Source organism: Phoca vitulina, unplaced genomic scaffold, assembly GCF_004348235.1.
Source record: "Phoca vitulina isolate PV1807 unplaced genomic scaffold, GSC_HSeal_1.0 scaffold2, whole genome shotgun sequence".
Taxonomy (NCBI): Eukaryota; Metazoa; Chordata; class Mammalia; order Carnivora; family Phocidae; genus Phoca; species Phoca vitulina.
In genome coordinates, this window is record NW_022589705.1 from 12,225,782 (window position 1) to 12,252,210 (window position 26,429).

Sequence of the window (26,429 nt, forward strand, 5' to 3'; positions counted from 1 at the left end):
TAGAAACTTTGGCATTTTCTCTTATTCATCATCTGGAATCAATTTGCACCAAATTCTACTGATACTTATAAATCAGGGTCAGGTCTGTCACTTCCTCTCTGTTACCGGGGCCATAACCCCAGTCTGGGTCTTCAAGGTCTTGAGGTTGTATTGTTTCAGTCATTTCTTTTCCTGGTCTCTCCAACACCAGTTTCTCTTGGATCCATTCTTCAAGTCATTGCCAGAATACTCTTCCGTAAGTGTTGTTTTCATCATGCCTCTTCTTTGCTTAAAATTATTATGGTTAGTTATTATGTTTAATTATTATCATTGGCTGATTCAGGAGTCAGTCGCCTTTATTAAATGATATGCCAATTTGGATTGTATCTGATTTGGATCTCTTTAATGGCTGATGACCGTATCAAGGACAAGGTTTACTCTTGCTAATGCTGTCTCCTGTCTAGAATGTGATCCCTGTTCTTTCAAATGTCAAAATTCTACCTTTTCTTGAGCACAGTTTCTTTCTCCTTTTCCAGGAAGTCTCCACAGCATTCCCTACTTCCTTCCGGAACTATCTTTCTTTGATACTTAAATATTTATAATCTACACTTCATAGTTTATTATTTAGTGGCATTTTCTAATTTCATCAAGTGTTTTAATTATCATATTCTTCTATCCTCTCCACCCCCAAATCCCTAAGGAAAGAACCATGGCGTATATTTATCCTATTCTTGTTATTAAGCCCATAAGAGGTTGTTGATTGGTGATTAATTGAATGGGAAATTTATAACCTTGGATGTAGATTTCTAGTTAGTGTTAAATGTTTTAATAACAGTGGAAGAAAGGAAACTAATTTAATAATTTTGGATCAGTCACTACTTGGGTTTCTGGGCTTTATGTACATTATCCTCCATATAGAATTTAATGCTAAGTACATTAAAAATAGTCCTGTATACATGACCTGAACCACAGTTGTTCATATCTGGTATTGAAGAGGTGCATACAATTAATTTTCACTATTCCTACTTTGTGGAAATCAGTGTAAGAAATAAGGAGAAAGCACAGCAGTTTTCAGGGTATTTTAGGTAATAGAAAGAGACATACATATAATACACACAGGAATTGACAGGTTATTTTTCCTAAGATTTCTCCTTATGTCTATTATAGGATTTCCCACTTCATGTATTTCTTTGAGGCATCTGCATGTTAAGATTGTTACTGTGCACAGGAGTGTTATCTTTGCCAGAAGCATCTCACAGTATTATAAATTAATGTATTCAGCCTTTGTGCTAAGTAACTTCCTGCAAACCAGAACTTACAGAGCTGTGCCTCCCTCTAAACCTTTGTTAATGATATTATTTTAATATTTCTTTTTAAAGTTAAGATTCTAAGAATAAGTGGTTTGTATAATTTTGTGCTGGCCATTATCAATTTTGTGTTTGCTCCCATAGGAGGAGATAATGACTTTTTTTGATGGCAACCATTTTGATTTGAAGCATAGTTGGTTGATTTGTCCACTCATAGAAAATGATGTAAGCTTATGACTTCCTGTTGCAACTTGAACACCTTAAAAATTTCAGCCTGTATTATTTTTGTTACATAGGAATCCCTTTTAGAAGCCAAAGGCACTTGTTTTTCAGAGGAGCCCTGATTTGTAGAATGTTAACAGCTATTCATATTTCTTTTCTTTGAATTTGTCCTTTGCTTTGTGGTTAATAGTTCATATTGATTTGTAAGATTTGTTTGGATATTAAAAGCATTAACTTTGTCTTTAATATGTTTGAGTTTATGATTTTGCTAGATAAGTTTTACATTTTTATGGATTCCAGTCTCTTGAAATGTTCCATTATGATTTCTCCCAATCATATTTTTTTTATCTAATGGTAAAAATGTTTTCAAAAATTTTTTTAAGATTTATTTATTTTCAAGAGAGAGAGTGAGTGTATGTGGGGGGTGGGTGGCAAGGGGCAGAGGAGAGGGAGAGAGAATCTCAAGCAGACTCCCCACTGAGCACAGGGCTCCATGTGGGACTCAGTCTCATGACCCTGAGATCATGACCTGAGCCAAAATCAAGAGTTGGACTTGTAACTGACTGAGCCACATAGGTGCCCTTGAAGATTTTTTAATAACCTAGAAGTTCTTTGGTGTAGGGTAAGGAAGTCATTAATTTTTCACATATCTGATGATGTTTAGCCAGTTCTCTCTTATTTTATGTTTAGATCTGGCCAGATTTTTTCCTGGTTTGCTTTTCTATGTGAGGCTTTCCCAAAATGTCATCCTATTATTAAATGTCAGCCTACTTCTTCATTTGTGCAGGTCACTAATCCTACTTGGTATCACATCCTGTGCAGGTCTGGTTGTCAGGCTGACTCTTACTTTGTCCACATCCTCTGTGAGTATAAGGCATAGAATGAGTCTTGAGGCATCACTTGATCTGGTGCTCTCTTCCAAATCTTTGTTCACCTTCTAAATAGCTTTAGAATGCTAAGACCTTGTTTCCTCAGTGTGGAAAGAGATTTTAAAAAGGAACAGAAATAAAAGCCTTGCCAATTTTATGTCTTTCATCTTCTCTCTGTGGCTGGCCTTCAATATCTATCTTAGAAGAAAACTGTCTGGAATAGTTCAGAACACATTCGTGAGTGAGGAAGGGAACTTTAAAAGTGGAACTATGCACGTTCCTGAAATACAAGAGATTTTTTTTGAGAATACTATTTTTGAATCTCCTTTTTTCCATGTTTTTTTAAAAATTACTTTTTGACTTTTTCTGTGTTTTCCTTTTTATTTTTATTTTCTTTTGGTGGTTCTCCATGCTGCCTTTCCCTTGCTGTCCATTTTCTTTCCCTGATGTCTGGTCCTCTTGCCTGATGTTCCTGTTTTTCACCCATTTTCCAGCTGTCTTCTTACTGTTCATTATGGGATGATCTCTGGACATCTGGATGAACGGAAAAAATGTGTTTGGAAGCCTCGCTGTAACATGATTACCTATTTGGTGATTGTGTTTGGATAGAAAGATAAGATTGTTTAGCTGAAGCACTGAGGGAGAAAAAAAAATCCCATAGATTTACTCACTGAAAAAGCCCAAATCATAAGACAGCATATTTTAGTCTTCACATATATATAAGGATGAAAACAGCATTCATATGAGACTATATTTTATGAAAATACAGAATTTCCATGAAATAGTAAAATTTCCTTGCTTTATACCAATTTAAAAAGTGATCATCATTTCTTTAGTCATAGATGAAAATAGAGGATGTGGCATTGAAAGTGTGGCTGGAAAGTCTGACTTGCTCCATTCCCTGTGCAAGACCTTCATTCTCTTCTGGTTCTGAGAAGAAAACCTGCAGCTCCTGCCACCCTTCCTGTGTATATCTTTTGTGTTCTCACCTGGCAGTCTTCTGCTGCTCTGAAGGTCTAGGAAGTACATTTGATGGAGGGACGTGAAGTCCCCCAGAAGAGCAGGAAGGCCAGAGTGCCATCCATACCCCTCGTGACTGTTCCCAGCCTCTCCAGAGCTGAAGCTTAGGTTCGGGGTTGAGTATCCCGGTCCAGGTTGCTGTGGCTGGCATCCAAGAGTCTCTCAGTTTTGCCCAACCAGTGGCAATTCATCCACAGAATTTTATCAAGTTTTTCTTGTGTGGCAGTATGTTTGTTAAAAGAGGAGAGATTATTTCAGAAAATATGGTTTTTTATAAACACAGAAGCTTTTAGAAACATTTTGTAATGGACAATATGTTGTTTTTACTCCATGTCATTTTCTAGTAATAATAAATTATGCCATAGCCTATTTCTAGAAGCTTTCTAGCAGTGTTTCTCTAGGAAATTCAAATCATTGAACACCTCACAAATAATTTTCTTTAATGTATAAAAATGGTGTTTTGTAAGTTTTTTTCTAGCTTTCTCAATTTCATATTGTTTGGGTTATTTAGGAAAGAATGGTAAGCTGAGTGCAAATTTGGTATCCTAAATTATAGGATAAAATGGGATTTGTCTACAAAAACTGTTGTAATCTGCATTATTGCATGTTAGGGCCTTTGCCAAGTGACCTTTATGTTCTTGTTTTGGAATGTTGTTTAAATATCTTATCCCCTCTTTTAATGTATTTTGAATGTATTTTTCTGGTCTCTTCCCCTAACTTATAATCTCCGTGGTTTATGGATTTTTTTTGTTTTCTTCCTAATATTTAGAATGGCATGTTGCACACTGCAAATGCTCATAAACTATTTGTGATTTGACTTGATTATAAATTAGAGATGGATTAGGCTTCTAAGAATCAGATGATGTCCATGCCATGTCGAGTGTACTATCCAGGGACTACAAACTTAGTGCTGACACAGCAGTGCTCTTTTCTTTCTAGAAATGTGATCTCCCTTGTTCAATGTGTTAAATATTTTATTCATCCCATGTTCTTCTTTTCACTGGGAGTTGGACAATGTTGATTTCCTAGACTCTTAGGTTGTGTCTAATTATAGTCATGACTCCACCCCAAAATGTTGCTGAATTGACAGTGGACAAAGGAAACCTTCAAGGAGTAGTTGTTCTAAGAAAGGAACTGTATGGTTTTGCTTATTTTTCAGTTGCCAAGTATAACACAAGAATTGCACTAAGGGAGAAAACATCACAAGAGCACCTCAGAATATTTCTTAAGGATCAAAGGCACAATCTGATAATACAACAATCCTCTTCCCTTTGGGCAGGTTTCATTCAGCCTTGTGAGCAGTTTGGAAAAGCTTATTTGTAGGGAAGTTATAAAAAAATAAATCCTCCATGGTTTGCAGTATACATTAAGAACTTTAAAAATGTTCATACCTTTGGCCCAGAAACTTCCCTCCTAGGAATTATTATCAGGAAATAATTAGACACATGGACAAATACTTAGATACGAAAATATGCTCATCATTGTTTATAATTGTGATAAGTTGTTGGGGGGGACCTCATGTGTCCAACAATAGGTTATTGATTAAATATAACCTCTTAACTCTATAGAACACTGTGTAGCCCTAAAAAGTCATTGTATATGAAAAAAGTATGTGCTCTGAGTCATGGAGGCAACATCTGGGATTGGAACAGATCTAGAGTCTCTTGGGCTGTATATCATACTGTGTGGGAATTGAGGACAAGTTGTAGGGGCAGCTGATCATTAGTGGGGATTTTGATCATGAAGTGCCCTCACTGTGGTGGGGTTTGAGAGCAGGGGCCAAAAATGACATCAAACTATTTGAGTTGACAGACTTTCTTAGTTTTTACGCTTAGTAGAATTTCCTTTTTCCAGTAGTCATGATAAAAATATATGCTAGCAAAAATATTATATTGTAAGAAAATAGTGCTTAGAGTTTTAAAAGCAATTTGAAAAAGGATGTGGCTGTTTGAGATTTGCTTTTTATGTGCACTCACTGCTTTTGTCTTTTCTAATCACTTTTCATTAGAAGCACTTTCTTCTTAAGGCTAGCATGAGTACTTTCTTCATTCATATTTGTGTTTCCTGTTTTCAGCAATGGCCCTTGTTCATGAGCATTTTCTAAGCATTAGCATTACTTAGCCCATATGTGTTCCATATTTTTACTAAAGATGGACAATTTAGCATTAAAACTTTAAGAAATCCTGTATCAGCTAAGCCTCCTAGGACATTGTGTAAAATCTCTATTTCGAGACCTAATTAAATATGTATGTTGAAAGCATTTTTCTAAACAGGCATTTGGATTCTGAAATCAGTCATCATTCAAGTATGTGAAAATAGCCAAAATTATATCTTGACTGATCACCTGAGCACTATATTTCTGTAAATTATTAAATCCCTACAATTCTTATTTGTACATGTACAAGTTTCTTTAGGGGAACAATAATATTTGCTCAGTTTCTGTTCCTGCTGATCCTGGATACTGAAATATGTTGCCACATTCACTACAAAAGAGGAAAAGGAAAACCCAACAAGCATTTTCCATTGCTTTTAAAGACACGTTTCTTTAAAGTTAAGTTTCATTTACTGCTTTCTCAAGGCAAAGTCAAAAGGCCAAGGATTTACATGAATTTCTGGTATCTTTTTGATTTCAGGTGTTCACAGCGCTTAGGCAGACTTGTGTTCGGAGTGTGAATGAAGAATAGTGGGATGCTAGGGGGCGCTCTTTACGCAGATTTTACTGTGTGCTCTGTGTACAGGACCATACGCAGTGGCACTGGAGCATCATTACCTGTCTTCCCTTCTGGCTTGTCCGTCAGAGGAGCAGAAGCAGGGCTAGTAGATGGAATCAAATAGGTGCTACATAATCAGATCTCATGCAAGTCTCTCTAAAGCCTTCTTTCGATATATAAGAGCAGAAGATAAATCAGATATTTTTAATATAGGGATTAATAAAGTCTCTACTATATAAAAAGATAAGAAGAGTTCTAAGTGGGGCGCCTGGGTGGCTCAGTCGTTAAGTGTCTGCCTTCGGCTCAGGTCATGATCCCAGGGTCCTGGGGTCGAGCCCTGCATCAGGCTCCCTGCTCAGCGGGAAGCCTGCTTCTCCCTCTCCCACTCCCCCTGCTTGTGTTCCCTCTCTTGCTTGCTCTCTCTCTGTCAAATAAATAAAATCTTTTTTTTTTTTTTTTAAAGATTTTTTATTTATTTATTTGAGAGAGAGAATGAGATAGAGCATGAGAGGGGGGAGGGTCAGAGGGAATAGCAGACTCCCCGCTGAGCAGGGAGCCTGATGCGGAACTCGATCCCGGGACTCCAGGATCATGACCTGAGCCGAAGGCAGTCGCTTAACCAACTGAGCCACCCAGGCGCCCAAATAAAATCTTTAAAAAAAAAAAAAAAAAAAAGTTCTAAGTATTGAGTCTAACTGCAATGGAAAGAAAGTTGCTGCAGTTTCTAGTCTTCCCCTTTCAAATATCTATTTGAAATGAAATATTTGAAAAAGGAGCAAGAAGAAAGCATTAGCATTTGGGCTGAAATCTTTCTTGCAAAAGTACTCTGATTTGACGTGATCATTTTGACCTGAGAAACCAAGAGTTTCAGTGGCTTTAAAGTAGTTCTTTTTTGGGTGATGATCATGAGCACCAGAAAATAAAATTCACTGTGTATTATTATGTTTGTGGTTATGTCAGGTTTGCTCTACAGTATTAGAATGAGTGACACCTCGTTTGGGGAAAAAATATAATGGGTGGTTACGACTGTTTGCCATGCTTTATTATATAGGATTCAAATTAGAACTAGTATTTTCACAGGAAGGAAAATTGTGCCAAATATTCCAAAATATGTTCCTACCCTAAGGGCTGAAAATAGTAAGTCATTATTGGTGGAAAATAAGTTATGTTATTAAATTACATATTATTCTATATTTATGCCAGACAACTTTCCCTCACCATTTTTTTTGGGGGGGAGGGGTGACTTGGTTTACATTTAGCTCACTTACCATTCTAACAAATTTGGATACGAAAAAATTAAATGGGGAATACTGGAAGTTTTATTTGTGCTGCTTCAATTCTAGATTTTTTTTTCAATCTGACAGGACTTGATATCTGTCTTTTTTTGATGAGTGAACACCAAAAACAGAAAAGGGGAATAAGGAAACTGATTTTGACTCAGGAAATTTCTCACAATTGATTTTTCAACGTATGCCAATAAATTATATGAGGTACAAATAAGATATGATGTAACATAAAGTAAAAGCCAGAACTTAACATAGCTAAATGAAAAACACTCTTTCAAAAGTACTGTAATTATCTCAAGAAACAGGTTGTTATTACTCAAATTTTGGGGTTTCTTACCTCCACATTATTACTTTTTTCTTTTTTTTTTTTTAAGATTTTATTTATTTAATTGACAGAGAGAGAGACAGCGTGAGTGGGAACCACAAGCAAGGGGGAGTGGGAGAGGGAGAAGCAGTCTTCTGGCCGAGCAGGGAGCCCGATGCGGGGCTCGATCCCAGGACCCTGGGATCAGGACCTGAGCTGAAGGCAGTCGCTTAACCTACTGAGCCACCCAGGTGCCCCGCACATTATTACTTTTTTCTGATTAGCTTTGCTTTCATCAGTTTTAAGTTTGGGGCTTCTGATTATATTTTCTTGAACAAAGGGCCAGCTTTGCAGAGCTTATAAAGAAGAAGTTTAAAAACCATTACTGTTTGTTGTTCAATTCTGAAAGCCTCTTTGCATTGAGAAGTTCCTTTTCTGAATAAAAGTTTATATACACTTATTAGGAAAACTTCAAACAGTATAGAAATAAATAAAAACAAAAGTGAAATTCCATAGAGGTTTCGCTTCCTCAATAGCTACTTGCTGTTGAGTTCAGTGTACATCCTTAGGTATCCTGTTTATCAGTGCACAGGCAGCTGTTGGCTTGGGGGTTGGGAGCGAAGGCATGTGGGCAGGGGGCTGTGTCGGTTCAGTAGCCAGGTCTGAGGGCAGCCCTTCCTATTTCTACACAGGCCTCTTCCTCTGTACAGAGCAGTGGGACAACAAGAGATCTTCTCAAACAACCTGACTTTTAGAAGGTGGAATTAGAGTAAATGCTCAAAAGTGCATGAACTGAATTGTACCTTCAGCTTCCTTAGAATTTTCCTTTGTTGGCTTGTGTTTCTTCTGTAAGACTACTTATTAATCAAATAGACTTGCATGTAGTTACTTTCCATTTTTTTTATTTTTTTATTTTTATTTTTAAAGATTTTATTTATTTGAGAGAGAGCACAAGCAGAGGGAAAGGGAGAGGGAGAAGCAGGCTCCCCGCTGAGCAGAGAGCCCGATGCAGGGCTCAATCCCAGGACCCTGGGATCATGACCTGAGCCGAAGGCAGACGCTTAACCGACTGAGCCACCCAGGCGCCCCACTTTACATTTTTTAAATCAGGAATTTGTCCAGGTTAATATTCGGGGGGAAAGCCGAAAGGTAATACATTTTAAAACTGTGCTCTTGCATTAAATCTGTCCATGACTTAGCTCTCTTTATCAGTGGTTCTCAAACCTGGTCCCCAGACCAGTAGCATCAGTGGCAGCCGAGAACTTGTTAGAAATGCAAGTTCTCAGGCCCCACCATAGGCCTACTGTATTGGAAAGTCTGGAGGTGAGGCCCAGTAAGTCCATCCAGGTGATATCGGTGTATAAGGATTTAAAATTTTTTTTAACTTGGTATTTCTCCCCTCTCATTCTCCATGAACTTTTTACCCCACGTCAGAAGCAGTGGTGTTATTGAGGCAGAATGTCCTTTATCCTAAGTACCGTGCTTTTTTTCTGTGTGTTTTTCTATCTTGAATATCATTCAAGATAGAATGTTGTTCTATAATACATCTCTAATCATCCTTTCAAACTTTATTCCAGTATAACTCACTGGAAAACCTCCCCTGACCCAGAGTTCTAGTTGGTCTTGCCTCTTTTTTACTTTTGGCAGCCCTATGAATACCTTGTTCATAGCACCTCACATTTGATTGCAGTGGTTTATTGACACGTCTTTCTCTTTTCCCTGGTATCGGGAACTCCTTGAGCATCTTACGGTTCTTTTTATCCCTGACACTGAGTGGGATTTATGGCATATGAGGATGCTCAGTAAATATTTATTATGTGAAGCATGATGTGAAAACTAACAAAATAGTAACTTTCCAAGATTGAGTATTACTGAAAGGCAAACTGGTGTTATAAGAAGTCCCTCTAACTGTCAGACTGCTCATGTACTTCCTCCAACACTGTTGCCTCCATTGTAAAATTGGCCTAATTCCTACCTCACAGGTTCTTATAGAGTTCCTGACACATGGTAGCTCTGAAAAATGATTGTTAATTTTAAAATTCGTACTTTGTACATTTTTATGATCTTAGGACTTTTATTATCCCACCTTGAAGTCAAATATTTTTTACTTTTTTTTTTTTTTTAAGATTTATGTGATTTTAGAGAGAGAGGGCATATGAGTGGGAGGGGCAGGGGGAGAGGGAGAGAGACTCTCAAGCAGGCTCAAGCAGACTCTGTGCTGAGCATGGATCCTGATGCAGGGCTTAATCTCTTGACCCTGAGATCATGACTGAGCTGAAATCAAGAGTCAGATGTGTAATCGACTGTGCCACCCAGGTGCCCTTATTTTTTTACTTTTAAATTTATTTTACTCATTAGAACCAAAAAGCAGATAGACTTGATTGAATTAAACTATTTACTGTTTTGAGGAGGAGAAGGTTAAAAAAAAGTCAAATATAGTGGTGGCAAAAAATTTTAATCAGTGTGCACTTAATGATATGAAAAAGGCTCTCATGGTAGATTTGTATAAATATACTTAAGCTTTTTTTTTTTTTTTTTTAACAGTACATGTTCAGTTTTTGAGTTGCATTTCTCAGACTATTGCAAAAATTACTGACTCTGCCATGATTCCCAGGAATTTGTGAAGCATTTCTTTTTACATACACCTTATAAACGTTATGTGCACTCTTACCAGTCTTTGATGCTTATTTAGGCCCCTTATATATCCTCTGTAAAGGGGTCAAGGATCAAACAATTGTACCCATCATATATATTAAGAGAATCAAATATTTATGTTTTTTGTAGAAAAGAATAGAGACTTCCCATGGAATCCTTTGCATCAGCTAATAGAACACATATGGCCAGTCCAGCACACTGGTATAATGTCTTGTTTCTAGGAAAACCGGTCCCTAAAAAGTAGCAGGCCAGATTATGCCCCTGTTGGCTCATTGTTAGGAGTTGGGGGGGTGGCAGCTTAGCTGGGAAGAGTGGAGGCTGAAGATCCAGCTCGCCCATCATTTTGGAGAGGAGAGCCTGGGGCCCAGAGAAACCACACTGTCTGGGTCTCATGACAGGTCACAGCTGGAACCAGAATTGTAGACTGTTTGCAGTCCCATTCTGGGTACAGGACTTTTTGAGGCAGTACTGTTGACAAGGCCTTTTTGGAAGAGCCATTTTGTACCATTTGATGCCAAGGACTTTTTGATGTGGCCTGAGAAAAATAACATTAAGCTTTTCTGTTTTGCTTTTTTTTTTTTTTTTTTAAATTCAAATAATGAGTGATCCCATTCTTGAACTTTGACCTCATCTATAATTTAGTGTTGGAATCTGATGGCATGGGAGTTAGGGATGAGGTGAAGATCAGTATAGGTGAAGATGCAGTCAGGAGGGTTTTTTGGTTCAATACTTCCTAATAAGCATAGCTGTTCCGACCTGGCCTTATCCGAATAACTGCTTTGAAACATCCAGTTCAAGATGTCCCTTTGGACAAATCCTGAGGTTCTGAATGACTGCACTCAGGGCTGTGTGCCAGTCCCGGTTCCCTCTCTATATACAGCAGTGAAAGACTCATGACTTAGGCACATTTTTTTTTTTTTTTAAAGATTTTATTTATTGAGATAGAGCACAGGTTGGGGTGGGGAGCAGGGAGCCCGACATGGGGCTCGATCCCAAGGACCCTGGGATCATGACCTGAGCTGAAGGCAGCCGCTTAACCGACTGAGCCACCCGGGTGTCGCACTTAAGCATATTTTTACAACTGGATATAAATGTTTGAGTCTCAGCCACCACTGTGAGGTTTTATTCTCTTAATTCAGGTTGCTGTCAAGTATTCTCTGGGGAAAAGAACCTTGAAAGATCATCTACATTTTAAAACTTATTAAATATGTTATATTTTGACAGGGTATTTATTTTGCGGCAGGGGGGCAGTGTTTGGGAAGGAAGATAATAAAAAAACAGTATCAAAACAGAAATATTATTAGACCTGTCATTGCACAGAAACCAATATTAAAGTAGATCTGGCCTGATTCTCCCTAAGGAATTTTATTACTTAATGTGCCATAGGGATTTTGATGTAGCGCAGTGGGTCATGAAGGATGCCATCATGGCAAGGGGTTAAAGATCATAATTTACTAAGTTATTTAGACATGAGTTATCATGGTAATTTCATCTGTACACAGATATTTTCTCATTCAGGAGTGCTTCTTTCCTGGAAACTGCCAGAAGGCAAATTGACTTTGCAAATGAAACCAAGCATCCTCTGGCTGCTAGGCAATGTGCACCTGGTCCTTTCAATGTCTGTGTTCTTCAAAGGTCGGTTGGAAAGAGTATCTGAGAAGCAGCTTCTGAAGAGGGAGCTGATGACTCCCTAGATATCTCTGATGAAGGGTCTGGAACTTTGGTGACTTTATTTTTCCCTCTGTTTTTGCCATATAAGTGAACTGTGCCCATTCTTCCAAGTGAAATACTTGATCCGAGGTTAACCTGAGACAAAATGTGAAACAATAAAGTGTCAGAGAAAAAACTTGGAACCAGGACCATCAGAGTGTGGCACCATACACTCACTGGGGTCATTGTGCCCATTTGGGCTGGTCTACATTTCTACAGCCTTTGATTACTCTCTCTGATAAGTACTAGACCCTAGGGGACATTCAGATTATCTTGGATTAACCACTTGTACTCAGGAGCTAATGACCAAAAAGTACTCCTTGCTCATTGCAAAATATCCAAGTTCTGGAAAAAGAAGTCTTCCGGGACTCTTAAGGTCAAATCCTTTTCAAGATTTAAAGGCCACAGGTTACAGAGGCCTAAAGCAACAGATAATTACACTGCTTCAAAAATAACTAAGAAATTCAACTAACGTTACTCCTAAAGAGAACATCAGCAAGTACTTAGCATGAAAGAAGGAAGTGACCTCAGGGTGAAATTAAATAATAAAAATAAAAGATAAGCTTTTGTCTTAAATCATATAGTGCAAGTGAATTTGAAAAAGCTGATTAAATTCAGTATCATTTAAGTGAGAAGGAAAACTTAATGTATCATGATTGTGCATGATCCTCAGCAAAGCCTGAAAGTAGAAAAGCAACATGAAGGGAAAAAACACTATGAATCAAATGTATTTCCATAAAAACCTTATCTAAGTAGTGCTGATCCATGTGTGGTACAATGTGCACATGCACACACATGTATGCACACATGCACCACAAATAGTTGCAAATCACTCAGTAGGAAACCGGGCTACTTGTGGGCTGGTTTCAGGTTTGTGGATCCAGTCTAGCACAGGTCGGCAGCCCTCCAGTGAGCTCTCCCAGTCACATGGATCTGAGGTGCTCTGGTTGTTAACCAGAGCTATCACTGATCCCCACTGGGACAGAATCACATTTGTAAATGATGCCTGGATTTGATCCTCTCTCTAGTGCATCGTCTACACTGTAGTGAACTAGGGTCATATCAGATTTCCTGAAGTTTGCTCAAGTGACACCTGTGCCTCTGGGATTTGGTGTATCCAGTAGTGTTCCAGTTGGGTTGATCTCTTCTTCATAATGCTTGTTATATCCTTTTCTCCCCCTAAAATCAATTCACAGCAAGGCTATTGTTAAAACAACTTCCTAGGTTTAGGCTCCTTCCTCTGAGCTATTTTATGCAGCCACCAGATTAGTATTCTTAACATACAGCTTCTTGACAGTTCATCCTCCAGCTCACAGATCTTTGCTGGCTCCCCATATAAATAATAAAGGCAGACTCCCTAGCCAGGCACTTGAAGCTGTCTGCCTCCAGCTTGCCTCTTCAACCCTATTTCACACTCATCCCGTGAGTGTCCTCAGGGCCAAGCCCGGCATGTGACAGGGGATGAATGTCCTCATGGGTGGCCATCAGATTGACTGAGAACAGTCACATAATTGACGTGTATAGACAGTGGGAGTGTGTGAAGTAGAAAAGGCCTGTGTGTGTGGTGGTTTCTTCCTCGCCACAAGGGCTCTCTCCTCGCTTTTCAGGGTCTCTTCAGCTTCTGCTTCCACTGGAAAGGGCCATGGGCATCTAGACGTATGGGCACTGGCTCTTTGGCGACATCAAGTTGTGAGGTCCTTTGGTGCCATGTCACTCTTAAACTACCACCTCCATCTGTAAAATGAGGGGTTTGGTGCAGTCTTTCCTTCCCGATGGATCTGTTTTCTGCCATACCCTGAGTGCTCCGAAGGGTTCTGTCCAGACTTCTGCTGTCCCCTCTGGTGGCCCTTAACCACATGTGGCTATTGAGTGTTTGAAATGTGCCTACTCTGAATTAGGTGAGCTGCAATTGTAAAGTACACACCAGATTTTGAAGATTTAGTATTAAAAAAAATTATAAAATGTTTTGATTTCTATTTTGATTACATAGTGAAATGATAAATTACAGATATAATGAACTAAATAAAACATCAAAATTAACTTCACCTGTTTCTTTTTGTTTTCTAATGTGGCTTCTTAGAATTTTAGAGTTATATATGTGGTTCACATGTTTCTGTCAGCCAGTGCTGGTTCTAGAAACTTGATTTCTTACGTAGTAAAGAATTAGTTTACCTGCTTTTTAATTGTTCAAGCACATTGAACTTCCAAGAAGTACGAAATGTGACCCGTGTTACCAAGCCAGCCAGAACAAAGAGACATGTAAGGAGTGTCATGTTATTCTCCCAGTCTTGGGGCAAAGGTATAATTTCTCTTAGGTGATTTGAAATATGAGAATACCTTGCAGGCCTGTCATTATTCTCTGTGAGCATTTCTGGGCTGGGACTGGTACAAGGGATGTGTCCTTCTTCACTGTCAGATGCTGTCATTCTGGCCCTGCCTTTTTGTTCCTGGACTCTGCGATTTCCTCCTTTAAAGTGGTAAAAGCCGCGTGGGCTGCATTCGGGCAGTGGAGATGTTTGCAGGAGAGTTGCATGACTTTGAAAGGGCGCCGAGTGTGGAAAATGTGTTGACTTTGACCCCACTGTATGATTTGTGGGCAGCTTTGAAAATTCATTCTATTTTCCAAATCCCTTAAGTCACATACAGCTCCCCTGCATATTTCAGATCACATAAACAACTTCTCGTCTGGCCTGATGCGAACACATAGGATGTGTCTGTTTAAAGTGAGTTCTGTGAATGTACCAAGGGCTCCCAGGGAGCTGGCAAGACACGGCTGCTCTGCCAGAGTCCTTACTGTGACGGGATGGAGAGTAATCAGTGTCTACCTACAGGGCCCACCGTGAAAGTCCCATGCTTCGTAGTGAACATTAAAATGGCCCCATAGTCTTTGTAGATTATATCTCTGCTTTGCATAAAGGCAGGGAATCATTTGCAAATATAGTCACATTTTCAAAACTAAAGCATTTCTTTTACAGTTGTGTATAAATAATTGAATTCTTTACTAATTGCCTATTAAGTTCAACATACCCTAACACATTGGTGTAAACTTCGGAGGAGCAGTGACTATCTATTTGCATTCTGGTTTCTAACTAACTATTGTGCTTCCGGACAGCTAACTCTGCACTGATGAACCCCAGGTTTCATCTCTGGTGCTCGGACCCAGGAGATGGTTCAAACAGGGTCTACGAAAACTTACGACCCCTTTTACTTGGTGTGAGAAAATGAACAGTGCTGGTGTCAGTTTGCCTTTTTCTGCCTGTCCTTTAGTATAAATATTTTTATTTTTTAATAATAATTAATAATAATAAAGATAAATATAAAGAAGAAGAAATAGAGAGTTTGGGCTAAGCCAGAGACAGCGAAGAAAGGAGTTTGATCCAAGAGAGATGTAAAAGGAGGAGATGATAGGATTTAGATCTGTGGTGTGAAGGAGAAGTCCAAGTCTAGAAAGTTTTCCCAGTGTCTAGCCAGATAAGGGAGAGGAGTGAGACTGTGGGCTCACCGGGCAAAAGGAGGAAAAGCAGGTTTGAAGGAAGGGTGCTCTGTGTGGGGTCTGAGAGCCAGAGCAGAGACAGCAAGATCATGGTGGTGTGGAAATGGATCACAAGACAAGTGTAGGTCCGTTTTGTCTAGAAAAAATTTGCTTAGTGACATCATCTCCTGGAACTTGCAAAATACCCATTGTAAGAAAAAATATTATTGAGGAAATGGCAATTACAAAAAGCTTCTCATACAGTAAGGTGCAAGTGAATCTGCTCAGAATAGGAAAGTGTTCTCGTTGGAGTAGGCGATGGTGGAGGGGGTGGGTCAGGGGGTGGTAATTCTCATCCATTAGACCTTTATTAACCTGCAGACAAAGAGTCTGGGAAATTCCTGATTGCCTCTCAAGATGTATTCCAGGGTCACCTTTTCTAAAAAGCCTTTTGAGCCTTCCGTGTCTATCCTTCAGGTTGAGGGGGACAGCTGGCCTGGCTCTCTTCTGGGCTGTGGCTGTTCTTTGTAATACCAGGTCTGTGGTTTTGCTTACTACCTGTATGTTCTTTCAGGAGTAGTGGGTTTTTTGAGAGGAGGAAATACGTAATCTCTCCACTTTGTTACCTTCGACATGTGGAATATATCAGGTATATCTAGCCCATAGTGCCTGTTCAGTAGATGTTCACCGAGTAAATGCAGGAGATTTATACACAGGGTGGTGAAGTAGAAAGAGTAACAGTCTGGACAGAAGAGAGGGGACCTAGGTTATGACACCAATTCTGCTATTGGTTCTTTGACCCTGAGCAAGCTAGTTAATTTTGCTGGACCTTGGCTTCCTTATAGGCAAAGGAGATTGAACAGGAATCTGGGAAATTCATGAATGGTCTTCAAGAGGTCCCTGGATTTCTTGAGACGAAATGCAGAATTATGTATACTTAGATATGTGTGTATTAATATATATACAGATACATATAGGGCCCCCCTCCTTGAGGAAAAGGCCAAGGGCTTTCAACATACCTTCAAAGGATAAGAATTATGGCTTAAAATAATTAAGAACCACTGAATAAAATGTGGTGGCTTTAAAATTTCTGTATATGGAGTTGCGAGACGTAGCCCTATGGCTGGGTGTGAGGTTTAGCTAAAGGACTTGTCTCGAAATTGCTATTAAATGACAGTCCACTGACATAGATTTTTGTATTTATTCGAGGCAGTGAGGTGTAAGGTGATAGAGATTTGTGGGGAGATGTATGCTAAAGCATCTCTGAGCCCATTCCTTTGTACTGTCATTTCTTAGAACTTTTAAAATTCTTTGTGAACTGTATAGATTATGGTTATTATATGTTATCTTTATGAGTTGACTCGGCATGGGACTTTTTTTTTTAACATTTGCTTTAGAAAGGTCAAGTGTGATTGTTTTTGGGCTCTTAGAAATACTTTTGTAAGACGGGAGGTTTTGTTTTCTGAATATTTACATGTTAAATTAATTACACGAGAGCAGAAAGTGAATAAATAAGGAAAAATGTTTACCATCCACAATCCTCATTTTTTTTTAACATCATGCTATAATTACATAAGCTTAGTGACTGTTGACGAGTATTAGCAAACACTGGCCATCATGTGCTTGAATAGAGGCCCAACCCAACTTATTAGATGTATGCACAGTCATTGGAAAGCTTTGTTTTATATTTGGTGCTAACTTGAGGTGGACATCTCACATTTTACTTTCTGAAGTGCTTTGCAAAGACCAAATCTTATTTTACCGATGAGGGTAGTGACCACAGTGGCATTAGGAAATAGCAGAAGTATGGAACATTCTTTTATATGCATTTTATAGATAAAGATACGGGGTAAAGGACCTAAGTAAGGCACAGAGCATCTACTTAACTCCCATGGTTACCCAACTAGTGAGAGGAGGAGCTGAGATTTGAACCCAGAAAATCTGAGTCTTAAGCTTGTGCTCCTAACCAGTCCAGTATATGATTTTCCTAAAGGGAGGTTCTTTTTTTTCTGTAGGGCTTTACTTTTGAAGTTTTGAAATAATTGGTATAGAATAATCCTTGCTTTTATGATCATCATCAGGGCCTGCACAAACTATATATAATTTAGACCCATTTAACCTGTATAGATACTCTACTCTTTTGAACAATGCAAGTTCATTTCTCATGGTTCATAATCTTCTTGATACAGAAATATTGTTTAGTGTGTCGTATCTGGCTGTACTCCTTTGCTTTCCCCATAGGGGAGGTGCTAGGGACATTTTCCCGCAGTATCCTACAGTATTCAAAGCAATAACCAGGTGTTTTAGGAAGGATCTCAAACGTGCTGCTGGAAATGACACTAAGCTGCAGTGTATCTTAATGGGGTAATTTACTGTGTGAAATTAGAATTGCAAAGAAAATTAAGATAATGAGTTCTGTTGATTTCATAGGAGACTTCAGGTAAAAAATATTGTTAGTCTGATAGTCACCATCTGGTTGAGTTTACAATTAGGCTTCTTCGTCTGAGAGTCTGGTGTCTGGAGTGCCTGGGTAATACAAGGTCTCTGGGATGCCTCTGGGTTGCACCTGATGAAGTCTAGAAGCCTGTGCTTCTGTCTGAATTACTCAGTCCATCACTCCCAGGCCACATCTGAGTTGTATCCTCGGGGGCCTGGATTTTTCCTCCATGACCACATGGGCCACTTGCTCTGAGCCTGCAAGAACCATTATGGGGCATCCCTGCCTCTAGCTTTGGGTGCTGGACGGTACCTTCATGCTGTGGTGCTGCAATGCTTTCTTGAGCTACTAAGCTTGTATTGCACTTAGGGTTCAAGCCTACAGCCCCTAGATTGCCTTGCAGAGCCCACCTCCCTGTAAGGTCACTTCACTCCTATTGAATTCAGCTCCCTGTTCATGAATCTTATTAATAGTCTTTCCACTGGATCAGGGAGAGGACTAAGAGGTAAAACTTCAGGATAGAGAACTCAAGGAGATAAATCCACAATTAATTAGCACTTTTTGGCAGACCTGTGTGCTAATCCCAATGGTTCTCTGCTGTTATTGTTTATGGCCATAGCTTCCTTAACTCAGGAATGTAGAAGTAGCTGTAACATACTGCTTCTGCATGGATGACTTGTTTTAATTACAAATTACATTATCAACAGCATGAATGTGCTGGATAAGTAGAAAGTAAGAATTTTCTAGAAGGTCTCATGAAGAGAATGGTTAAAATGTGTAGCTTTATTAGTGTATAGTTCTCTTTTTGGAAACTTTTATGACTTTGACTAATGGGGATGGTAAAAATAAAGCACTCAAACTAAATTATCACCATTGGGGGAAAAATTTGATGGAGGGGGGTTGTCACTATGTATACTGTTTCTAGATTTGAGGAGAAAGGTAATTCTTTCTCATTTTTAATATTTAATTTTGATAATGGGCTCCTTCTTCAATTATTCATTCATTCCCTGCTTGTGCCAGGCTAAGCTCTTTACATATCTTTACACATATGATCCTCAATCCTCACAACAATTTTGCAAGGTAAGTATTATTCATTTGTTTGAGCAACAAATATTTTTGTGTTAAGTGGTTTTTATGACTGGCTGTGAGCTAGGTGGTAAGAAAGAATAGTGAAGAAGCAGTTGGAGTTCCCTGCCCTTAAGGTGTTTTTCATTGTTGGATGGGAAAGTCAAACTGTAAACAGGTCATTAGCATGCCTTGTTATGTTCTTAATACACTCTTCAGGGAAGTATAGATTTGTAAAAAGTTTTCAGAGAGCAATGGTCATACTTTTGCCCGCTTCATCCCATCTGAGAATCTTTCCTATAGAAATACTTAGACGCAATTGAAAAGATAATTGGCAAGGATGGTAATTTCAACCTTGTTCTAGTAGCAAAATGTTGAAAAAGCTCATTGGCAGGAGAATGGTTAAATCATTGTTATATACATAACCTGGAATGTTGTTCAGCATTAAGGTGAATGAAGTAAATTTGAATGTGCTGACAACTGTCTGGGATATATTGTTAGATGACAAACTCATGTTGTGGAAGAATCTGTATCATAGGAACATAGTACCTAAAATAACAATCATGAAGAAAGGGGAACAAATTTATGCAAGAGTCACACCAGATTTTTAGCTCTGGTCTCCTTTAGGCAGAAGGTGTGTGTGTGTGGAGGGGACAACTTCTGTGTATTACTGTGTTCTTTCAATTTGACAAAATAAACACGAATCCTTTTCAGATATTTTAAACAGCAAATTTTTAAATGAGGTGATAGGTACTAAGGGCAGAGTTATGTCCTATGGGAAAACAAAGGACCCAGACTGGAGTGGGAGAAGTCTGAGAAGGCTCTGGTGGAGGGAATGGCCTGTCCGAATTCAGGATGTACATGGTCAGCCATGGAGAGGGACACAGAATGACAGTGTCCTGCTCAGGAGCATCCCAGTAGGCGGCATTGGAGCTGGCCACCTCCATGCTTTATTTAAAAGTTTGCCCAGGTTGTCCTGGGTTCCTCTTCACTTTGCCATCACAGTGCATCAGCCACTATGCCTAAATACTTCTCACATTTTCACTTCTCCTCTATCTCTACCGCTGCTGGCTTAGACTTCTGATGTCTCACCTCGACGACGGAGAAAACCCCCTAGTAGGTCTCCTGACCACTTGTCTATACCCCATGTCCTCTTAGCCCTATCTGTCCTTCACTGTGCTGAGTGATCTTCTAAAAATACAGTTTTGATCTGGGTATCTTCCTTTTTAAACTTTGTCAATGATCCTTCATAGATCTGGGATCTAATCCCCCCCTTCTACAAAGCAAGTGCACAGGAGCCCCACTTACCTCCTCCACCTTCCTCCCACAGTAGCTGTTATTTATGTTATCTGGAGATATTTTCATTTCTTTACAAATGCTGCTGCTTATTAAACAAGGGGTAGATGTGGGTCAAGAAAAATATCTGTAATGTGAATTTAGTAGTTGGTTGTTAGCCTGTTAACTTGCAAATGTTCTGACTAGTTACCCTTTTGAGAGAGTTCATGTCCGTAATTTCATAGAATGTTGAGGTAACACTTGAGAAATTAATACATTTCAGGGAAAATAGTCTTTTTTTTTACTGTCCTTGGGATATTTTCTTTTGTAAATATTCTTGAATACATGTTTCTAATGTCTGGAGAATCTGGCATTAATTTGTGTACTTGTCTATTCCAAATCCGGATATGCTCCACCTTTATAGGATACACACTGTTCTAAAAACACTACATTGACTAAGCAGTCTTATTTGCTTTGGCTAAACTTAGACTTAATGGATGGACTTGATGTACAATCAGATAGACGCAAAACTGAGAGATGGTCCTGGGAGATTCACTTTAAGACATGCAATGTATTATTCTTCCTTCCTTCTCACCTTCATTATTTTTCTTTTACTGAATGGCAATAAGTAATAGTTTTAAATAAATAACAGGAGTTGGTTTTATCTTGTTGATTTTTCAGAAATGTTTGTACTTTATATATAGACACATTTAATGTAGGACTAAAGTGATATGCTATCTTCTGGCTCCCTCTGGTGGACAACTGTACAAAAAAGCAAACCGCAGTCTTTTTTGGGTGGGGATGGGTTGTGAGTAGTTCTGATTGTTGGTGGGAAAAGGAACACAAGATACATTCTTATCTTTAGATACATCATAGTTTTATAGATAACATCCCCAGGAATAAAATACATTTCTATTAAAGTATAAAATAGCAGTAGTAAAATACATCATAGTAGTAAAATACGTAATACTAATGTTATTGCTATTTTTCTTCTTAGTAATGGCAATGCTGGGACCATTGTATAAAATAGAATCAGAAACAGATTTCACCCCACAGATTTAAAACAGCAAACATCAGGATAAGGCTGATGCTGAAATTTAACAATACCATTAATTCATGAGTCTAAATACTCCGCGAATTATTCCAGATTCTTCCAAAAACTAGACGTTTCTCTCAGTTACGCATAATTTTGGAATTTTAGCAAATGATTATTTTTATTTTGAATCAGTTTATTTTGATAAACTTGTTATTTATTCACTCATGATCTTCTAAATTTACAGACTCACTGAAGATACTTTTATCTTTATGATGGGGAATTATACCTAGTTTTATCTGGGTGGTTTTGTACTTGCTTTTATATCAAATGTTCAACAAGATGAAACCAGGAAGAAATTGCATAGTCTTTCTTTTTTTTTTTAAAGATTTTATTTATTTATTTGAGAGAGAGAGACATAGCGAGAGAGGGAACACAAGCAGGGGGAGTGGGAGATGGAGAAGCAGGCTTCCCGCAGAGCAGGGAGCCCGACGTGGGACTCGATCCCGGGACTCCAGGATCATGACCTGAGCCGAAGGCAGTCGCTTAACCAACTGAGCCACCCAGGCGCCCTGCATAGTCTTTCAATTAAATTTTATTTTATTTTATATAATGATAATTTTATATAATGAAAGTTTACATTTATTGAGTTAAGCATTTGACGGGCATTATCTCATTTAATTCTTTCAGTAACTCCATGAGGCTGGTAGTTAGTTGTTGTTATCCACATTTTATAGAGGCTAGTAAAGGTGAGCTTAGCTGAAATCTGATGAGCCAGGGCTCAACTAGATATTCTTGCTCCAGAGCTGTATGTTTATAACTTCAGCAATGTACCACCTCCTGAAGTAGGCAAGAGATAGGTATGTGTGTGGCTAATACTCATATTCGACTTCTGTGGAGTACTGGAGACCTCGCTATTAGGTTTCCACGTTTGAACTGTGAAATTAGATTACCTCAGCTCAGAGAGAGATTTTTGCCTTTTTTCTTTTCTCCCTCATTCTGAGTAGTCCTTATAGAACCTCTTTAAGTTTTGTTTAGTTTTGAGAGTTAAGACAAATCATACCTGTTACCGTAGAAACAGACTTCATGAGAAAAGTACATTTTATCTCTTTGGGTTCCTCACTGAGTCTTTGAGAGAGATGATCTCAGTTGTAAAAGTGGTAAGGAAATCTTACTAAAATCTCTAGGTTCTAAAGCTAAAACTATTGCAGGGCGCAGGTACCAAAGTCTTCATAAGGAGTCTTTAAAATACATTCAGATAATCAAGGGTTTAGGAAACTCTTTTTCTGCAAATACTCAGAATTACAATAAGGTAATTTTCTTAAAGTTGGCAATTATAAAGAATAGCTATCATGTATATACTTTTCATGTATTATCTTTTTAATTCCTATAATGAATGATTATGAATAAGCTAACTATGATTATAGGCAGTATCCAGATGAGAAAACTGAAGCCCAGGGAACTTAAGTAGTTTGCTTGAGGTTGTATGGCTAATGAAAGGCAAAGCCAGGATTTGAACTGTGGTCGGCTCAGGAGCCCACATTCTGAACCACTTAGCTGTACCGCAGTGCTGCTCCGTAGGACTCTCTGGGATGATGGAAATGTTTGATGTCTGGGTAGTGCAATACAGTGTGGCTGCTGAACACTGGAAACGTGGTTAGCACAACTAAGAAACTTAATTTTTTGTTTTTTAAATTCTAATTAACTTAAATTTAGGTAGCCTTGTGTGGCCAGTGGCTACTGTTTTGGACGGCACAGTTTTATAAGACCTTTCCGATTTTGTAGAAGTGAAGGTACAAGACCTTTAGTATTACCTCGTCTAACTCCTTGCTTTAATGATAAAGAAATGGCAAACCAGATGCTTAGTAATCTGCTTAGAGTTTCAAAGTTAAAGAAGGGACAGGATTATAACCCAGGTGTTTATAATTTTCAGAAACAGTTCTTCCCATTCTGTACTTTGTTGGCATCTGCAAATTTAGGTTTCTTCTGCCATTGTTAATATTAGATTGTAAGACTATTTTCAAAAAAAAAAAATTCGTGTCTTTTCTGAAATACATGTCCAACTAACACTTTTCCTTTTTTCTCAGGTTATAGAAACACTATCACGACTTTCTCGCACACCTATAGCGTTGGCCACAGGAATCAGGTAAGCTTGTTTCTGTGCGGTTCATGTGTTCTGTTCCTTTATTGTAATGGTTATTTATTGAATGGTTATTGTTTGTAAAGCACTTTGCATGCAGGGACCACGTCTCATTGATGCCAGTACAGTGCCTGATGTATAAGTACCTAGTACACATTTGAAATTAATTGAGCAAGTAAGAACTTATTTGTAGAGTTGAATAAGACACATTGGCTAAACATCATTCTGAATTCACTGCTGACTGTTACCGATAGGGTACTTTGTTTTCTTAACTTCCTCCAACATTTCATTTCATTACATATGATTCATCAAAATAAACACAAATGCTTAAGTAAATAAATACTTGACAAGTTGTCGTAGTACATTTATTTCCTATAGTCCATAGCAAGAACTCACAACTTTAGGAGTTTAAAAAGTAATCAGACAAGTATAAAATGATATGTGTACAAGGATGTGAGTTGAAGGATTGGTCCTAAATGCAAAACTTGGAAGTAAATTGGTAAAACGAATTATGACATCTCCATGCTGTGGAGTATTATGCAGTCAGTAAGCATGGAAATAAATGTAGACATGTATGTCATGTTGGGCTTTTTCCTGTTTAAAACACTACATACTCAAGTTAGATCAGTCAGAAGTTTGTATTATTAGTAACATCAGAAATACAGAGAAACGGTTTCAATAGCCACCCAGCTAGGCTGCATGGAAATTGAATGGATTTTATTTTTTATCTTGTTTCCCCAGAGCGCCATACTTTAGTCTCCAGCCATTACGGGGTTCTGTGATGCTGTGTTTCTCCCTCTGTTGATGCCATTTTTCTGTGTCCAGCTCACATTCAGATTTTAAGGGAGAGGATATAAGCACCTCTTAGAGGACTGATTGGCAGTGGCCAGGCAGCCCATTCCTGGGATACAAAGCACAGTGACCCCAGGGAGGATACCCTGCAGACCGGTTCTTGGATATGGGCTATGAATTTGGCAGCTTTCTGCAGAAGTAATCTCTAGGCTGGATTACGTGTTTAACACCTTATAATTTGCTCTACGTGATTCATCTTCCCATATTAATATATATTTTATGTCATTATGTGTAAACAGATTTTGAAATAGGCTGATGCTATTTTTATGTATTTATGTATTTTTGATTCTGAAAGGATATACATTAGAAGGTTTTCCTTTTTATTCTAATCTATATTTTCAAATTTTTCTATAATGGACTTGCATTGGTATAAAAGCATAATCAAATGTGCCTGAATTTATTTAAGAAAAAAAAAAAAGATTTTGAAACTTCGGCATTTCTCACACATTTTAATTTATTTGAAAAATGTAAGTTCCTTAAATGTCTTAAGTGTTCAGTTAATCCATAAACTAACATGAAAATCTGTTTTTCAATGTATTGAATATAGTTATTTAGCAATTACTTAGCACTCATTTATTATTTTGATGGATCCTCTTGTTTTTATGAAACATGACATGCTGCCTGCATATAAAGAAAGTAAAACTTCTGACACAATAGTATAATTATGATTGTGTTAGATATGCATTTAGGGCATTATGTTGGGGTTATGAAAAAAGTGCCTAGTACATTAGGCAAAAAAAGCCAATGGCTAGACATAGGGGATACATTAAAGTGCTTTTCTTTTAGTAGGAATCAAAGAAAACATCCTACTCTCCCTAAGGTCTAGGGTTCACGCATTTGTCCAATAAGTGAAAATAAAAAATACAACTTAAATATCTTGAAGTCAGAGCAGAACAGTCTGTCAGAATCAATAATCCTATAAAAAGGGTACGGATATTTTGGTCTTCTAGTAATTTTTATATTTAGTGGGCTGAGTCATGCAGGGATGATTGTTACCAAACCATCTGTCAGTCAGATCAGATTCCGTAAGTGGAGAGAGACAGTGCTGAAGGCAGGGGAACGGGGGTGGCTGCTGGTTTTCTGAGCCGGGAAGCTGCAGAGCCTGCAGGTAAGTGGCACGTGGCAGAGCATGTCCATAGCTGCTCAGGTGATGGCGGCGACAACTGGTATTGCTACAGCTAATTTGGGGTAGCAGGTGCCACAGTGTCCCTGGGGGACCCCATGCACCACTATAGGACGGGCACTTTGGGAGAAGCACAGGCCGTTGTGTTTAAACATGATCACTGATCTGAGTACTGTCACTGAGCTTGTGCATTTAGTGAGAACTAAATGCCTGGCCTAGTGGTTGCTTATTCATCCTTGTTGTTTTTTTTTTTTTTTTTTCCTCCCTCTCTTCTAGGCCCTTTCCAACAGAAGAGAGCATTAGTGATGAAGACATCTACAAAGGCCTTCCTGACTTAATAGAGTATGTTGGGCATCTTCAAAATTAAACCACTGCCAATGTTTGCATCCTTTGTGGATTTTAACCATGGATGTTAAAATAGTTTTCTGAAGCGGAAAAGTGGCTTAATGATTAAGACGTGTAAGAATTAACCTCAAACTAGTGATGGAAATCTTCACCAGAAAATGGGCCTCATCTGGCTTTTAGTTCCTGTTGTGTGCCCCACGCCATGCCAGTCCCTCTGACGAGTGAAGAAACACTGCAATGAACTAAAATTTGGAAGTTTCTCAAAGGCATACTAGAGGTGGTGGGTGAAACTGGAATTAGACGGTTAAGGAACAATGACAAAGAAACAAGATCTGTCCTGGAGATGTAGGGCAGATAGTGCATGCTCTGTAAGTTCAAGGAAAGGCAAGATGAGCGTGGGCTGGAGTTCTTCAGGGAGTTTCGTTACATGGTGTTTGTTTTGCACAGAGATTCCTTCTGGGCTTTATTGTTTAATAGTCAGGAGAGGCAAAAGGTGCTTGCACCTGATTATCTTCTGCTGATTGAATGACTTGTGCAGATTACAAATAAATATAAAAAATGATCCCCGCCCTTCAAGGAACTGATGATAAAGATCAGGCATGTTTGCAAAGCATTATAGTAAGA

At 38.6% G+C, this 26,429-nt stretch overlaps 1 protein-coding gene across 1 annotated transcript in view; it reads left to right on the forward strand.

The window, feature by feature from the left end:
• VAV3 (vav guanine nucleotide exchange factor 3) overlaps positions 1-26,429 on the forward strand; it is a 359,106-nt gene that overhangs the window by 140,608 nt on the left and 192,069 nt on the right. Inside the window, exons 3-4 of the mRNA XM_032422283.1 lie at positions 23,433-23,491; positions 25,737-25,802. Of these exons, the coding sequence (XP_032278174.1) occupies positions 23,433-23,491; positions 25,737-25,802 (125 nt within the window). The remainder of the gene's footprint in view (positions 1-23,432; positions 23,492-25,736; positions 25,803-26,429) is intronic.